This window comes from Vitis riparia, chromosome 16, assembly GCF_004353265.1.
Source record: "Vitis riparia cultivar Riparia Gloire de Montpellier isolate 1030 chromosome 16, EGFV_Vit.rip_1.0, whole genome shotgun sequence".
Lineage (NCBI taxonomy): Eukaryota > Viridiplantae > Streptophyta > Magnoliopsida > Vitales > Vitaceae > Vitis > Vitis riparia.
The window spans coordinates 19,178,935-19,194,557 of NC_048446.1; the positions used below are offsets into that span (position 1 = coordinate 19,178,935).

The window sequence follows — 15,623 nt, forward strand, 5'->3', positions numbered from 1 at the left end:
AAATAAAAAGTTGGGAAAAAAGAAACGGAGAGTTAAGAATTTTTTCTAAAAATATATTATTATTTTTGGCAAACACGACGTTACTTAGATCTGCTCTTTCGTTTGTCTTCCTCAATTTTTTTTTTTTTTTCAAACGATGTGGGTGTGAATGTGGAAAGGTAGGTGTGCTTAATAATTCTCTTCCTCGGAAGCCGACGACGACGAGTGGGGACACGGCCGAGGGCAAAAACGGGTTTCTGCTATTTTTAGAAAAAAAAAAATTGTTATTGGAATCCAATAACGACTTGAGGGTAGACTTGAGCGGCTTTATAAAGCACATCAAGTGGAGCTCCAATCACTGCTCTCCGATTCCCTAATTCACCAAATTTTATACTTCTGTGTTCTAGCTCCTTCTGGAGACTCATCTCCAATGGCGTCCGATCTGGAGATCAGAGCCGGCAAGGCCTTCATCGACGACCACTTTGAACTCGCCGTTGACCTGTACACTCAGGCCATCGAAATAAACCCTAATCATGCCGAGCTCTATGTTGAACGATCTCAGGCCAACATCAAACTCAACAACTTCACTGGTATCGATCAATCACTCTTCTGTTTGGTTTTCCAGAAAATCCGGGATATTTAATTTTGCGTTTCGTGTTGTTGTGTTGGTATTGGCTTTGATTGATTTTAGTTGTTGTGATGGCTGTCTCTGTTTTATTTGGTTGTTTTTGGTGTGGTGTGCCTGGATCGTGTGGCTTGGTTGCTGAGAGGACAAGGGACAAGAGAGGGGGGAAAATTGTGAGTTTTAGGGCAGGGTTGTGCTTGTTGTCTTGGCATAGGTTTGGTTCTTTTAAGAAGAGGAGGAGGAAAAGCTTTGCTTGGTTGCTAAAAGTTGTTAGAAGGATATATCTATTTTTCCTTTAGAACTATTTTTCAGAATTAAGCGAGAAAGGGAGAATTTTGTATTGATGATGCTTTGGATATAAAGCCCCAAAAATCCAATGCGATTCTCTGTATTCTCTTCCAACTAGGATAGTTTTGTCACTCCAGGCATAGTTTCGAAGAAAGAAGGATTTGTCAAAAATTAGGAATTCAATTCTGGGAAAAAATAAAAAGGAAGTTCTGGGGATTTTTGGAACGGCTAGAAGCACTTGATCTAACTTGAAACGCAGGAGAGGTATGCTCTCATTAGGAGTTAGAAGTAAACTAACTAACAATCGCTTTTCTGATTTGAGGGCGAAAGAAAGAGAATTGACAAAAAAGCATAAAACTTAAATGGGCTAGAGAATAGCTCTTTATCTCCTTGATTTGGAAAGAAAGGGTTTTCATTGTAAATACTAGCACTAAAAATCAATTCATTTCAGTTTCTTTGTTCCTGTGCTCCTGCTTCCAATTATTGTCCTACCAATTCTTGCAATTTAATTGAATAGGTGTACACATTTTGTTGGTTGCATCATGTTTGATTCATATGGAACTCATTTGGAACTTAACCAAGGCTTGAATAAGTCATGTTTGGTGAACTGAGGTTCCAACGAGGAATAAACCCCATGTCTCAAGTTCTTTGTGATATAGTTTCTCTACTCATCATTTTTGACTATCCCAACCAAATAAATTTTTAAAATTGTTGTCCCTTCTTACTCACGTATGTGTTTCCTAATAAAAACACAAGATTTTATTGTGTATTATTATTTTTCCCTCTGCTAGGTAGGCAAATTATTATTAACAATGCCTATCTGTTTTTTATTATTGTTTTTGAAAACTTATTCTTGGATCATCATTTTTTCTATTTAACAAAAGCAAACTTGCTTTCAGGTTTTCCTTTCTTTGTTGCTTGAGATTGAAAAAAGATGTTAAATTCAGTAGAGCCATACGCTTAGTTCAGTGGAGAATGCGTGGAATTTACTTCTATTGACATGATGAACCTACATTACGTTTCTGTCTTTTTGAGAAAATTGAGGACCAAAAAAAAAAAAGAAGGCTACTATATTTATCTTGTTTGTTGTTTTTGTTATTCCTATTTGATGAGAAAATCGTAGGAACTAAAAGACCACTTTGAGTCTATTTGTTTTGTTTCTTTGATATTGAAAGCAATGGAATGCCAATCCTTGGGCTTTATTTGTAAAGTCTCTATTCTCTGATAATCGAAGCCCCACACCTGTATTCTAACTTCTCCTTAGACAATATCAAATTGAACCACCATGTTTCCATAGAGCTTGAATTTTATTCTATTTCTTTTACCTTTGGTTGGTTGTTGAAAAAATTAAGGAAAAGGAAGAGATGAAGACAGGCTTATGACTATGTATACTTATTCATATTTATGGATGCTTGTTTTTATTTTGTCTTGATTTATGGTACCATTCACATTTTTGCACAACATGCAAATCAAGTTCTCCTTATGAGAGGCTGGTGGCTAACTTTTTCAATTTTTTGAGCAGAGGCTGTTGCTGATGCAAACAGAGCAATTGAGTTGGACCCATCAATGTCTAAAGCATTCTTGCGGAAAGGGTAAGTGCCTTGGACTTTGCAAATTGATATGTATATTTATTTTATGTCATCAGTGATGGTGCCAATTCATTCAGCAGCATTTGACATATGCTTTCAGTGTAATTAGCTACTGCTAGAGTTTTATTAAATTCAGCACTTGGGCAGTCTTATATATGTAAAGTGAAAGCATCTGATCATCTATTTTGAGGGAGGAAGGATGGTGTGGAGGTCTATTTTATTAATTGTAGCATAAATATTTATATTGTGTTTATTCATTTTGATTAGAATGTTTGTGAAATTATCTGATTCTATATGATACTTCTACATATTTTGGAGGAGAAAGTTTTCTTAATGTAGCTTAATGGATGGAAGTTATTTTATTTTTTAAATTACTTTGTGTATTTTGCAGGTTTTGCTATAAGCAGCATTTTGATCTTATTAAAATGCATGTTCACATTTTTTCCCCCTTGTAGACATGAATTGACTCGATGGAAAACATTATATTTCTCATGGGTTTTCTTGACTTGTAAGTTTTAAGTGTTAGAGGTGGTCAGTGTGCCCTCATAATTTCTTCTAGAGGTTTTCATAAAGTTTTTTGATTGAAGAATGTAATGATCTCTCAACAAAGAAATTCAACCAACGTATGCATGGTGCTAAGGTTGGGTTCAGAGACTTTAAAAATATGATCCTAAAAGATTAACAGCTTGAAAAATATATGATTTGTTTTTGGCAGATTTGGCCATCTTAGACTTGTTTGCAGTTTATAATTACTTTATTAAGCTTGGCTTATGGTTGATGGTCTTCTTTTTTTTTAGTAATCCGCTTTCTCTCAATGTCAGTTTCAATATGTGTTTGGGACATTGAAAGTTCATTATAAAGTTAGTAGGAAGGATTGGAGGGCAACTCCAATTTGTTTCCTGTGGTATATTTGAAAGGAGGAGGAGGAGGAAACTTGTGAAGGGTTAGATTTATCATTCTGCAAGTAGACAAGAATTGTAATAAGGTTATAGTTTGTGCTTATGTAAGAATCATTTTCAGAATAGCTTCTTTCCCAATGTTATTTGAAAATTGAGAGATGGTTGTTTTTGCTTCCTTTTCCATGTAAGTAACTACTTTGTGTACGTTGTAAGATCTGAAGAAGTGTGGCAGGATTTTTTGGAGGTTGCATTGTTTTTCTTATTTTGATGAGTTAGTCATAGTAGGGTGCATGGTCTTGCTATGTTTCACAAGTAGTTACATCATGCATTAGTGTTATTGGTTCTTCATTCACTCGTCATTGGTTGCCTTGTTTTGCAATTTATAGCCCACTTAATTTGTGCCCTGGCCCTTGGCTATTGTATACTGTTACCTGCTCTGAATCACTGTTGTCTTATGTTTTTACCTTTTTTAGCAGTCCTCTTTTAGCACTTCCCCAGTAATTTCATTTAATTCATTTTTTTTTTTGTTTCACAGCACTGCATGTATGAAGCTTGAGGAATATCAAACTGCTAAGGCAGCCTTCGAAACAGGGGCTTCCTTGGCACCGGGAGATTCAAGATTCACTAATTTGATAAAAGAATGCGAAGAGCGCATTGCAGGTCAATTTTTGGCTCTAACCTGATCCTATGGTGCTAAAATATATGAGATTATATTATAGTCGAATTCAATATACTCTATTTTCATTAAAAATAATTTGGATCTTCTGTGATGTACTTTTTTGTTTTTTATCATATGATATGTGATATATATATATTTGTGTGTGTATATATATTTATTTATTTTTATTGTTTTAATAGTCTCATGATGCATGACCAAGATCTTGTGGTGCGTAGAGATCTATTCAGTCACAGACAGTGGCAGTATGTTTGGGTTTTCATTTCTGCTGAACTCTGTCTGCACCGTTGTAGTTCAAGATAAAATATGTTAGTTTACAGTCTAGTGCTAATTTAAAGATGAATTTTTCATATTTGTGAATAAAAATTTGAGCTGTAGTTGGATTAAAATGTAATGGAACTCAAATAATGTTATGTCTATGCTTCTGGATGCTTTAATGGTTGACTGGCAAGCCCTTTGGAAAAGACATTATTCCATATGCCTGTGGGAAATGCTCCTAGTGGATTTTTTGGTATCCTATATACAGGTTGGTTAACCTATAATCAGTCTATATACGATTTACTGGTTCTGTTGTTTGTATTCAACGCGACCAATCTCTACTACTTTTTTCCAAGGATGGGAATATACTTTCTGTTTTTTGGTTGATCTTTTGAATAAGTTTTTATTTTTATTCCCTATTTTTTGTGCTTAGACTTGAATGCATTAGTAGCCAAGTATTACTGAATTGTTTGTTTCTCCTATTTATCATTGGGAGGACTGTAAAAGTAATGCTTAACATGTAATTTTTATTTGCATTCTGTGCAATATTTGTATGTTTTGGGTGCATATTGAAAAAGTTATCATCTATGTTGTGTTTGAATTATTCATAGCATCTTTTACGGGATGATAAATGGGGCCAGTTTCCTCTCATCTGTGGCTTTAGGCAGCTTTCGGTTGAGATTGTCAAGAACCTAGTTAGCTCAAATAGGAATAGGAAAATGAATAGAATTCAATTAGCTTATACTTCTCTGTTACTTGAATAGGAAATATGATGTGTATAGCATAACTGTTGATGCATCTGATACTTTATGCCAGAGAAAGATCACTCCTTTTTCTTGGCACTGGTTGTCACTGTTTTACGTTTTTCTGGTTGTCATCATTTTACATTTTGCAGCAGAGTGGAGGTATAAGATTATTTTGATAGGAAAAAAGGGAGGAAAAGGGGAAAAAACTTGTTAAGGATATGAATGAAATTCTAGGTTGGGGATCCAAGTAGCTTTATAAGCCCCCATCAATGTGGTTCCTCAAGCCCAACTAAACACACCTAGCCCGGTAGACAAGCAGCCTGTTTTGGAAATTTAATCATTGAAATTGGGACTTTGTGTGGTTGGGTGCTTTTGAAATTTTGTAGTTATGTTACGAGGTAAGAATTAAATAATAACTAGTAGGTAAGTATTGAAGAAAACCCGTTGAGGGTGGGGTTCCTTTTGCACCTCCGTTGTTGGCAGCTGATTTGTTCCAGCTGGGGAGCGGGTGTTTTCTTCTTCTTTGTATACTTTAAGCCTATTGAAGAAGCTTATGTCATAGTTTAGTAAACTGCTTGATGGGGAGATAATCTAGTTACTAATTCATAATCTAGTTGCTTCCATTGGAAGTTAGCATTTATTTGTCTGGAAATACTCACCACTAAACATTGGCATTTTATGTGCATAAATGCTGGCATTATGTGCCTTCTTAATCCATGATGGAAGTGCTTTTTTTTTTTTTTCCTTTAAATATTACAATTAATAAATAATTTTTTTTGATAGGTAACGTCAAAAAGATTGTTTATTAATTTTATTTTTGTATCTATATATTTTCCATGATGTCAAATTTATGTATACAAGTTTACACCTTGGCAAAAGCTGAGAAATTCGAAGGCCCAGATTATTCTAGTTCCTGTGGACATTAATGAAGCTGGTGAACTGCTTTCAGTGAGATGTTTTAGTTTTCTTCGGAATTGAAACAAGAGTTTCTTCGGAAGGACAGTCAAGGAAAAATTATGTCATGTTTTAGAAATTATTGCTAATATTTTAATGGCCTGATTTTGATCTTGCTGATGGATTTGAATGTTTGTTCAGAGGAAACTGATGGCCTACCAAAGCAGTCAGTGGTACAAGCCCCTGAAGCTGTTGAATCTCCTGAAACTGTTGTAGCTGCAGAGAAAGTTCATCAGGTGCCAATGGTAACAGCAAGCAAACCAAAATACAGGTATGGTTACACTTGCTTGTCTGTGCCATTTGTTTGGTACATAGACAAGAGAGTAACATTATTTTGTGTATATATACTTTCTAGTCTTCTTTTAAGGTTGCCTAGGAGATTGTATATGTTTGCAATTTCAGTGATTCATTAATACTGTCCATTAGCAGTTTCATGATCATTAAATGTATAACATATGTGCAGGCATGTATATTACCAGAAACCACAAGAAGTGGTTGTCACCATATTTGCAAAAGGCGTACCAGATGAAAATGTTGTTGTTGACTTTGGTGAACAAATAGTATGGTTCATCTCAACTCGATACTTCTCATTTTTATTCTGTTTCATAGTGACTTTGTGTTTAGTTATTTAGATCTTCTTGGTAGACATTGATTTGATGATTATGCTAATTCTTCTTTTTGGTTGCTTTGCAGCTGAGTGTCAGCATTGATGTTCCTGGTGATGTTGCATATCATTTTCAACCTCGCTTATTTGGAAAGGTAAGGCTCATATTTCATGTTGTTAGAAACTACTTTGTAAATAAGTTTTATTGGTACCAAACATTTAGGAATGGACTAGTGATTATCTAATGCCCAAGAATTTCTTTAGATATTTGAAGAAACCTAAAAACAAGAATGTTTTTGGACAAAACTAAGGAAGTGCATGTGTATATACCTGGCCTATTGACTTAGAGTATGATCTCCCTCTGTTTGTTTCTTGGAAAACTTCAGAAAAGGAAATAGATCTTGGTTGTGAATTGTTTTGCTTCTCTTTTCCTTTTTTTTCCTTGGCAGTAACTGAAGATATATGGAAAATCCTTCCTTAAGTGCGTTGGTAAAAAATAAATAGGGGCTTCAATCTTTTTTATTTAATTTTTTGACTGAAAAGGTTTGGGGTACTCTGAAACAGTTAGACTGTGAGTTCTAAGAATGATAGCAATATCTGTAACAAGTATTCTGTTCGTGATGCTTTATTTGGAAGGCAAAATATTGTGTTCCATTGGTTGATCTAGTTTTTGTAGTCTAGTATTATAGGAATATCTAATTCATTTCACTTATTCTGGATGCTGAGTTTATCATCTGGTGTTTGGTTTTGACAAACAGATAATACCCGACAAGTGTAGATATGAAGTATTGTCAACCAAAATTGAAATCCGACTTGCAAAAGCTGAAGAAATTCAGTGGACTTCTCTTGAATTCAGCAAGGAAAATACAGTTCCACAGAGGATAAATGTATCTACAAGTAAGTTGTTATGCTTGTAAACTGCCCTTCTTTTAATCCACCCAGAGATTGAGCAGGAGAAGATTTAATTACCACCCCCCACCCCAAGTTGCTTCCAAATTATGGGTCTAAAAACCAGAACTAGGATAAGTTAACAGTTGCAGCAATTTGACAGTGTTTCCAGGTTGAAGACACTGATAATCGATATATCAATTTTCTCTGCTGCTTCTGAAAATATATATCATGTTTACTTTCACTTTGTACAGTAGCTCTTTGTTCTTGTCCTGCTTCCTTAATGCTGAGTTTTGTTCATATTTATCACTGTTGCAAACCGCAACCATATATATATATATATATGCATGTATGTATGCAATTTTTTTTTTCTTTTATTCTTTTGGGTGTCTGAGTGATACTGTCTCCTAAATTGAAACCTCATTTTAGAGGCCATGTTTTTGTTTGATACCAAGTAAACTGAAAAATTCATCCTGAAAATACTATTCTATATCTACATGGAAAGAAGAACCCATTGGACACGATATCTATCCAATGCCATTTAGTGAGGATGTTCTTATGCTTGTGTGTCTATCCTTGTTAAGCTCACATCCAGGATCATCAGTTTCACAACTCCTGGATCTGTTTATACCATCATGATCCATCAGCCCAGCACACACTTTATTTGCCCTCCCTCATCTGTAAAAAACCATCAAATTTCAGAACACTCATGGCATTCTATGGAGGACAAGTGCATCCCTTGATGTGGTTACTCTCCTTGATTGCATGTTGTGGGTCAATGGAGTATGTGAAATGATTACATCTATAATCCCATTTTAAGACTTGCAGTCTTCACTTAATTGCTAGCAAGGGTAGGTTGCTTCCTCATAATGCAGTTTTGAGAATGCAGTCTTCACTTATTGCTATCACTAATAAACAGCATCCTCAAAATACAATTTTTGTTTTTATATAGTGTTGCAATTGGAGAAGAGCACATAAAAGAATTGCTGTGTGATATTTGCAGCAGTGACAAATCTCAACATGGCAAACGCGACAATAGATTTGGTATTTCTTTTGCTTTCGTAACAATCTGTTGATGCTTCTCCAAGATTATAACATTTTGGAAGAACAGAGGACATTGAGTGATCGATTATTAATGTGTTTGCCTGAAGAGATTTTGTTAGCTTGAAAATCTTGACAATAGATTTGGTATTTCTTTTGCTTTTGTATCAATCTGTTGATGCTTCTCCAAGATTGTAACATTTTGGAATAACAGAGGACATTGAGTGATCGATTATTAATGTGTTTGCCTAGAGAGGATTTGTTAGCTTGAAAATCATGATCCTGTCACCATTTTGCAGCATAAAGTTTCCTATCATGCTAATAAGCTTATTTCCTTTTTCAAGTTGCAGGTGTTGCATCTCAAAGGCCCACTTACCCGTCCTCTAAGACTAAATTGGTAGATTGGGATAAGCTGGAAGCACAAGTCAAGAAGGAGGTTTGCCTGCAATCTAGATCCTGTTACTTTGGTTTTCATTATTGTTTAACATCATATGAGAACCTGAGGAATTGTATTTGGGGGTCAACTCTTTGGTGGTTTGAATTTCAGGAGAAAGAAGAAAAGCTGGATGGAGATGCAGCTCTGAACAAATTTTTCCGGGACATATACAAAGATGCAGACGAAGACACAAGAAGGGCCATGCAAAAATCTTTTGTAAGACTTCAATACCGGAGTTACATAAAATATCATTCTAATTGAGTATGGGATTATAAAAGGGAAATTAGCAAATTAACGGAAGGTGACATTGTTTTTCTTGGGGCTATTTTTTAACAGGTGGAGTCAAATGGGACAGTGCTGTCGACAAACTGGAAGGAAGTTGGATCGAAGAAGGTTGAGGGAAGCCCTCCCGATGGCATGGAGATGAAGAAATGGGAGTACTGAGTTATTTCTCCTCTAAATTGTGTATAAGTATTTTATTATGCGATTTTGCTCTTCTGCTCTATTGACATGATTTCGGCTTTTCCTCCTTATAGCTTAATCTTTAGGAGTCTTGTGTTTGGACATGCCCTAGGTATTCTTCCCATTTAAAACAATTTGGTTTGCTAGAACTGCCCCCCTGTATGTCCGTTAACCTTGCTACTGGTTTGCCATTTAATTGAAATGATTGATGAATTGTGTCTAATGTTTGTGGAGAATTGCTTGTCCTTTTGTTATTCAAGAGCCAACTTACCTATTTCTTGTGGTATTTATAGAAAATCAACAACTATGAGTCTGTTTAAGAACGTTTTGTAAAACAGTTTTCAAATAATAGTTTTTAAAAACAGTTCTCTTTGGAAATTCAAATATGAAAAACATCTTTTTCGGTTTATGAAGTTATATCTGTATATATGGTCTTAAGGGTTCCTTCTAGGACTGAAAGGCCGCACTTCTTTATTAGGTTTTATAGAATGGTTGGACCCTTTTGTATACCTCTGATATATTGTGTTCGTCACTTTAGTTTGACACCTTTTATAGATTTATTAATATGCATACTCTTATTTGTTTACAAGAGTACATTGTTTCTAGACTCAGTTTTCCAACACATGATCATCTCAATTCTTTACATGCGTCAATGAATCCAAGGGCAAGATGATTGTTCCTCCCCTCTACCCACCACTTGCCTGACACACTTCGTTCTTAATTCCCTTGACCCTCCTGCTCTTCTCTTATTGGTAAAACTTTGGAGTGGCACCACGGGTTGATCTGGACTTTCCTCTTAAGTTACTGTAGACAACCCACTTTCCCAGCACTCTTGGTCCAATTAGACTAGGGTTTCTCGGCAAACAGAAGGAGCACAAATGAAAATTCAATGAATGGTTAGGCGTGTGTGATGAATTCTACAGCCAAAAAGATACTTGAATTTGCATTCAAGAAACACAAATACTGCTCTCAATACAATAAGAAATCACTTGATAGTTAAAATGTTTCTAATCTTTCCAACGTCAAGTATATTTTTAATCAGAAAGTGTGAGAATCAGGGCCAAACAAGCTCTAAATTATTCTTCAGAATTCCGTTGAAATTACCAACAGCCAAACAGTTTGCATCTCATGCTATCCAAGAATTGGAAATAGGTAACCCTCCATGCCTTTTTGATTGCCAATGGACCCAAAACAGCCCAAAACCCAATCACAAATCCCAGTGGCATGCTCATATAGAACCACTTCATTTCGATCCAATCATCATCGTCCTCTTCATCAGCAGGCCCTGGTATTGGAACCTTTGGGAGATCATCTCCAACACAAGTTTCTGTAAGAGGGGGCCCACAGAGCTCAAGATTACCAATAAAACAGCTCACATTAAAGCTTTGGATTTGAGTGCCTGATGGAATTCTGCCTGAGAAGTTGTTGTACGACACATTTAAATAGCTCAAGAATGATATGCCTGCAAGGCTTTGTGGAATAACACCCGAAAGTTTGTTCCTAGAGAGATCAAGGGACTCCAACGATGTCATGGCGCCGATCTCCATAGGAAGCTGTCCTTCAAGATGATTTACAGACAGGTTCAAGAACATCAAACCTTGGAGACTGGTCAGTTCTTTCGGTATCTCACCCGTTAAGTTGTTGCATGAGAGGTCTATTCCAGTTAGAAGGGGAAGGGAGCCACTGTACTCATATTCTGTTCTCTTTACAACCAGTGATGCTGTGTCCGTGAACCCTATCGCAGAATTATTGTAAGAAAGAAATGGCCCCCTTGGTTGCACTTGGCTGGCCATGACACTGAAATTGCCAAAACATCCTGGAATGGTCCCTGAAAGGCTGTTGTTTGCAAGGTCTAAGACTTGAAGCGACTTGAGGAGACAGAATTCCATAGGAATACTCCCAGTAAATTTATTTGATCGCAGGGCAAGAACCATAAGACTGGACAGATTCTTCCCCACCCACATCGGTATGCTTCCAGAGAATTCATTCTCACTGAGGTCTACAACTGTCAAACTTTCGCAACCTTGCATGGAAGGCGGTAAAGTACCAGAGAGACTGTTGTTGGGCATGTGCAATGATCTTAGCCAAAGTAGGGAACCCATCGAGCTCGGTAGATGTCCAGTCAGATTATTATTCCGTAATCTCAACACCGTAAGCAGTGTCCAGGACGCCCAACAGTCAGGAAGTTCTCCTGATAGAATGTTTCCGGAGAGGTCTAAAGAGCTCAAAGTGTTCTCTTCATTGTTCTGCTGACACAAGATGGGTGAAAGGGATCCATTAAAGGAGTTATGGGAAAGATCTAATGAAAATGTCTTGGAAGAGATACGAGGCAGTGGGCCAGTGAATTTGTTTGAACCAAGATGGATCTGATATGCAGCTGGTAAGCTTGGAACAGTGCCATACATCCGGTTGTAGGCTACATTTATGTAGTCAAGATTGAGACTCCAGAACCAAGATGGGATGGCATCTTTGATTCCTGCTCTGGATATGTCTAGACCCATCAAATCCTTTTGTGTTTGCAGCCATGCAGGAAATAGAGGCCCCAACTGCCAATATCTCATTTCCAAAATTTCCAGTTGGAATGGAGGATTCCAGTCAGAACCCACTTGCAATGTAAACGACTTTGACTTTGAAGATGCATATAAATATTTCAACCTTGTCAAATTAGCGAAGTGCTTTTCAGACACCACACCGTTCAGAGAATTCCCGGAAATATCTAAGTAACTCAAGGATGACAAGCCTCTTGCAGATACTGAAGTTGGTCCAGAAGATGAACTATTCCCAACAGAAAGAACTGATAAGCATTTCAAAAAATGAACTGAAAGTTCGTCTGCTCCAAGGTCTAGAAACTCTAAACCTTTGACAAGTTTATTGGATGACAAATCTAGCCTTTGTAGATTGCAAAGTTCTCCCAAGGATCTTGGGATTTCCCCTTCAAAGGCATTGTTCGACAGGTCTAGAGCTACAATTGAAGTAAGGTTTCCGATGGAAACTGGAAGGATTCCATGAAAATTGTTGTTTGAAAAGTCGATACTTTCAAGGCTAGTTAGGTGACTCAAGCAATCAGGTATAGTAGAAGTGAAGCTGTTATTGAAAAGATGAAGGGATCTTAGAGCAGTTAAATTGCAAAGAGAAGTTGGAATTGGTCCATGAAAGTAATTGGAACTTAGATCAAGTGAAACAAGTGATCCAAGGCTAGAGAACCAGTCCAATGTTGGAGAAACAAATTGATTCTCTGAGAGGTCAAGGACAGTGAGAGACGAAAAATTCACGGCTGGAAGAGGATTGATGCTACTGAGCCCACAATCAGACAAGATTAGAACTGACAAAGAATGGAGCATATTCATCCCTTGTAGCCAATTAGACGCTTTGCTTAGGTCCACCCAGCTCATGTCAAGAACTTCTAGGACGGAAAGAGGAGAAATCCAGTCAAGATTCTCAATATTCAGAGAATTACCTCCAATATCAAGATACTGCAAGCTCAATAGGTTTCCAAGTTGACGAGGAACATCACCGGTAAAACCTGCATTGGAGAGATTAAGATACCTTAAACCTGTCAGGGAACCAAGGAATTCTGGAATCTGAAGTCCTTCGAAGCTGTTCCAGCTGAGGTCCAGGTACTGAAGATGCTTCAGGTCCAACAAAGTACTGATTTCCCCACCCAAGGAAGCTCCGTCCATTGGATTGCGACTGAGGTTGATCTTGACAACATGCCTAGTTATGTTGTCACAGCCAATGCCTTTCCATGAACAGCAGGCTTCACCGGTCCAAGACGAGAGGTAGTTTCCCTGATCCACAAGGCCTTGTTTGAATCTGTGGAGTGCTCTTCTTTCTCTTGCACTGCAGATGACATCTGAAGTTCCCTCACTCAAACTAAACTGGATGGTGGTAGTTGCTAAGGACAGAAACCAAAACCACAGAACCACCACATCTCTAATACTTTTCCTATCCATAGAACTAGTTCTGCAACAGATGAATTGAGAAGGAAATTTTCCAAAGGTGAATTGTAGTAAGAAGCAAGGGCTTAGGCTACATACTTATAATGATACCAGGAATAAAGAAATCTGTTATAAGCCTGACCTTAATGTGAATTTTATGGATCAAAGTCTTCGGTAATTGTTAATCATAGGATTCATAGGTGGTCTTGAAGAAACTTTCAGCGTTCTTTCCGTTGTCATAATTCTTTAATCTGGCCTTAGCATTTCGTCTTCGACAAGCAAACGTTCAGAAGAAGACCTTTGGGTGGTAAAATGATTATACAAATTGCCAAGGTTTGAACTAAGGTATAAATAAAAGCTGCAACTACAAACCATGGTAATCAACTTCGTGGAAACTGAATGGAGTAATTTGCGGTGAGGTTACAAAGTACTTGGGCAGCAACTTCATGAAAAAAGACAAGTCCAAGTTGAAGCCACAGATAGATAATAAATGGTGAATGAAAGACTAGAGAATGGAGTCAACCTGATAAGATTGAATATGTGAGCAGATGGGGTATGGGGTAGTGAATTTCATTGTCACTTTGGAAGTAGTTTGAAAATGCTGAACTCACCTACCTCTGAAGATACTTCAACTGTGGATCTTGGATTTTTCCTTGTTTGAACAAAGGAAAACTCCATTAAATATAAGAACAGCAACGATTACAATAGAAAGGAATCTATTAAAAAAGGGGCTGAGCTACGTACACCCCCTTTTGGTAATTGCCAAGAAAATCGAGTAAAGGCTAGGAAAGAAAATAAAAATTTTAAATCAAAGAAAATAAAAAGGACAGGCCGGTTTCATCAAGGAAGAAAGAAACAAGGAAAGAAGTTATAGGATCATCATTTTTTCTCAATAAATAAAAGAAGCTATTGGCTACAGTGATGAGTATAGCCATTAGCAGCAAAAAGAAGATTGCTGCAACCATTAAAACTTGCTTGCATTTTATAGATGTATTTTCATCTTCATTTCCATGCAGGAAATTTGCAACCATTTGTGTCTTCAAGGTAATTGGCATACATGACTTTGTTAATTATTAATCATAGATGGTCTTAAAGAAACTTTCAGAGTTCTTGCCATTGTTATAACCCTTTAATCTGGCATTAGGATTTCATCTTTGACAAGCCAACGTTTAGAATGAGACCTTTGGGTGATGAAATGATGATACAAATTGCAAAGGTTTGGAGTTTGAAGGATTCCAAATCCTATTCGAGAGATGCTACCACAAACCATGGTAATCAACTTCGTGGAAACTGAATGGAGTAAATTGCAGTGAGGTTACACAGTACTTGGGCAGCAAGCAGCAATTTCCTGAAAAAAAGACGAGTCCAAGTTGAAGCCACAAATAGATAATAAATGGTGAATGAAAGACTAATGGAGTCAAGATGATAGGAATGAATATGTGAGCAGTTGAAACTAATATGAAGCCACAGTGAGGTAGTGAATTTCATTATCATAGTGGAAATAGCTTGGAAATGCTGGACTCACCTACCTCCCAAGTCAAACTCAGATACTTTTAACTGTGGATCTTGGATTTTTCCTCGTTTGAACAAAAGAAAACTCCATTAAATATAAGAACAACAACAACTAAAATAAGAAAGGAATCTATCATAAAAGGAGCTGTCCATTTTTCATATTAAAGCAAAATTCAATGTTAAAATAGTGGTACAAGCACCATGTCTATATTTAACGTATCATTGATGCTATACCTATAATGTGCTTTCTTTGTGGGAAAATTTTAAAAATATCATGAATTGTTTGTGGGGGTACAAGCATGACCCAAACATTATAGCTTTGTCCCATTTTCTCCAACTTGTTGAGCAATAATATCTTTTTTTTTTTTTTTTTTTTTCCAAATTGTATTATTGCCCTAGAGGATGACTCAACTCTCTTGCCGTGCTTGAGTTGCAAGTAATGAAAGTGATGACAAAATTTTCTATGAAAGGAAGAAATTAAAGATGAATCTTGTTGGAGTAATAGGATTGAAAAGAAATACAAACAATTATAAAAGATAAAAATTTGGGAGAATCAAGGCTTTGCTTGAAAAGTGTTTTTGAAAATAGTTCTTAAGTTTCCCGGGTTTTTAAAAATTGTTATATAATGTTTTGTTGAACAAAAATCTATGTAAAATCTAAAATGTTCTTGACTTATTTTTTATATATTTAAATATATTTTAAAAATAATTTTTATATGTAGTGTTTTA

At 36.5% G+C, this 15,623-nt stretch overlaps 2 protein-coding genes across 3 annotated transcripts; one reads left to right on the forward strand and one right to left on the reverse strand.

The window, feature by feature from the left end:
• Window positions 1–330: 330 nt before the first annotated feature.
• On the forward strand, window positions 331–9,681 carry LOC117933569 (protein SGT1 homolog). 2 transcript variants are annotated; one of them, XM_034854992.1, is made up of 10 exons: window positions 331–569; window positions 2,415–2,484; window positions 3,916–4,040; window positions 6,156–6,285; window positions 6,478–6,574; window positions 6,708–6,773; window positions 7,377–7,515; window positions 8,892–8,983; window positions 9,095–9,199; window positions 9,320–9,681. In XM_034854992.1, the coding sequence occupies exons 1-10, from the start codon at window positions 410–412 to the stop codon at window positions 9,425–9,427; spliced, it is 1,092 nt and encodes a 363-aa protein (XP_034710883.1). In that variant the 5' UTR covers window positions 331–409; the 3' UTR covers window positions 9,428–9,681. The 2 variants fall into 2 exon arrangements, with proteins under 2 accessions (XP_034710883.1, XP_034710884.1); XM_034854993.1 differs by having other exon boundaries at window positions 8,898–8,983.
• An 818-nt stretch (window positions 9,682–10,499) lies between these two features.
• LOC117933568 (receptor-like protein EIX2) lies at window positions 10,500–13,399 on the reverse strand. Its single transcript, XM_034854991.1, has one exon. It carries the CDS (start codon window positions 13,396–13,398, stop codon window positions 10,546–10,548), a length of 2,853 nt encoding a protein of 950 aa, XP_034710882.1. The 5' UTR covers window position 13,399; the 3' UTR covers window positions 10,500–10,545.
• Window positions 13,400–15,623: the final 2,224 nt, after the last annotated feature.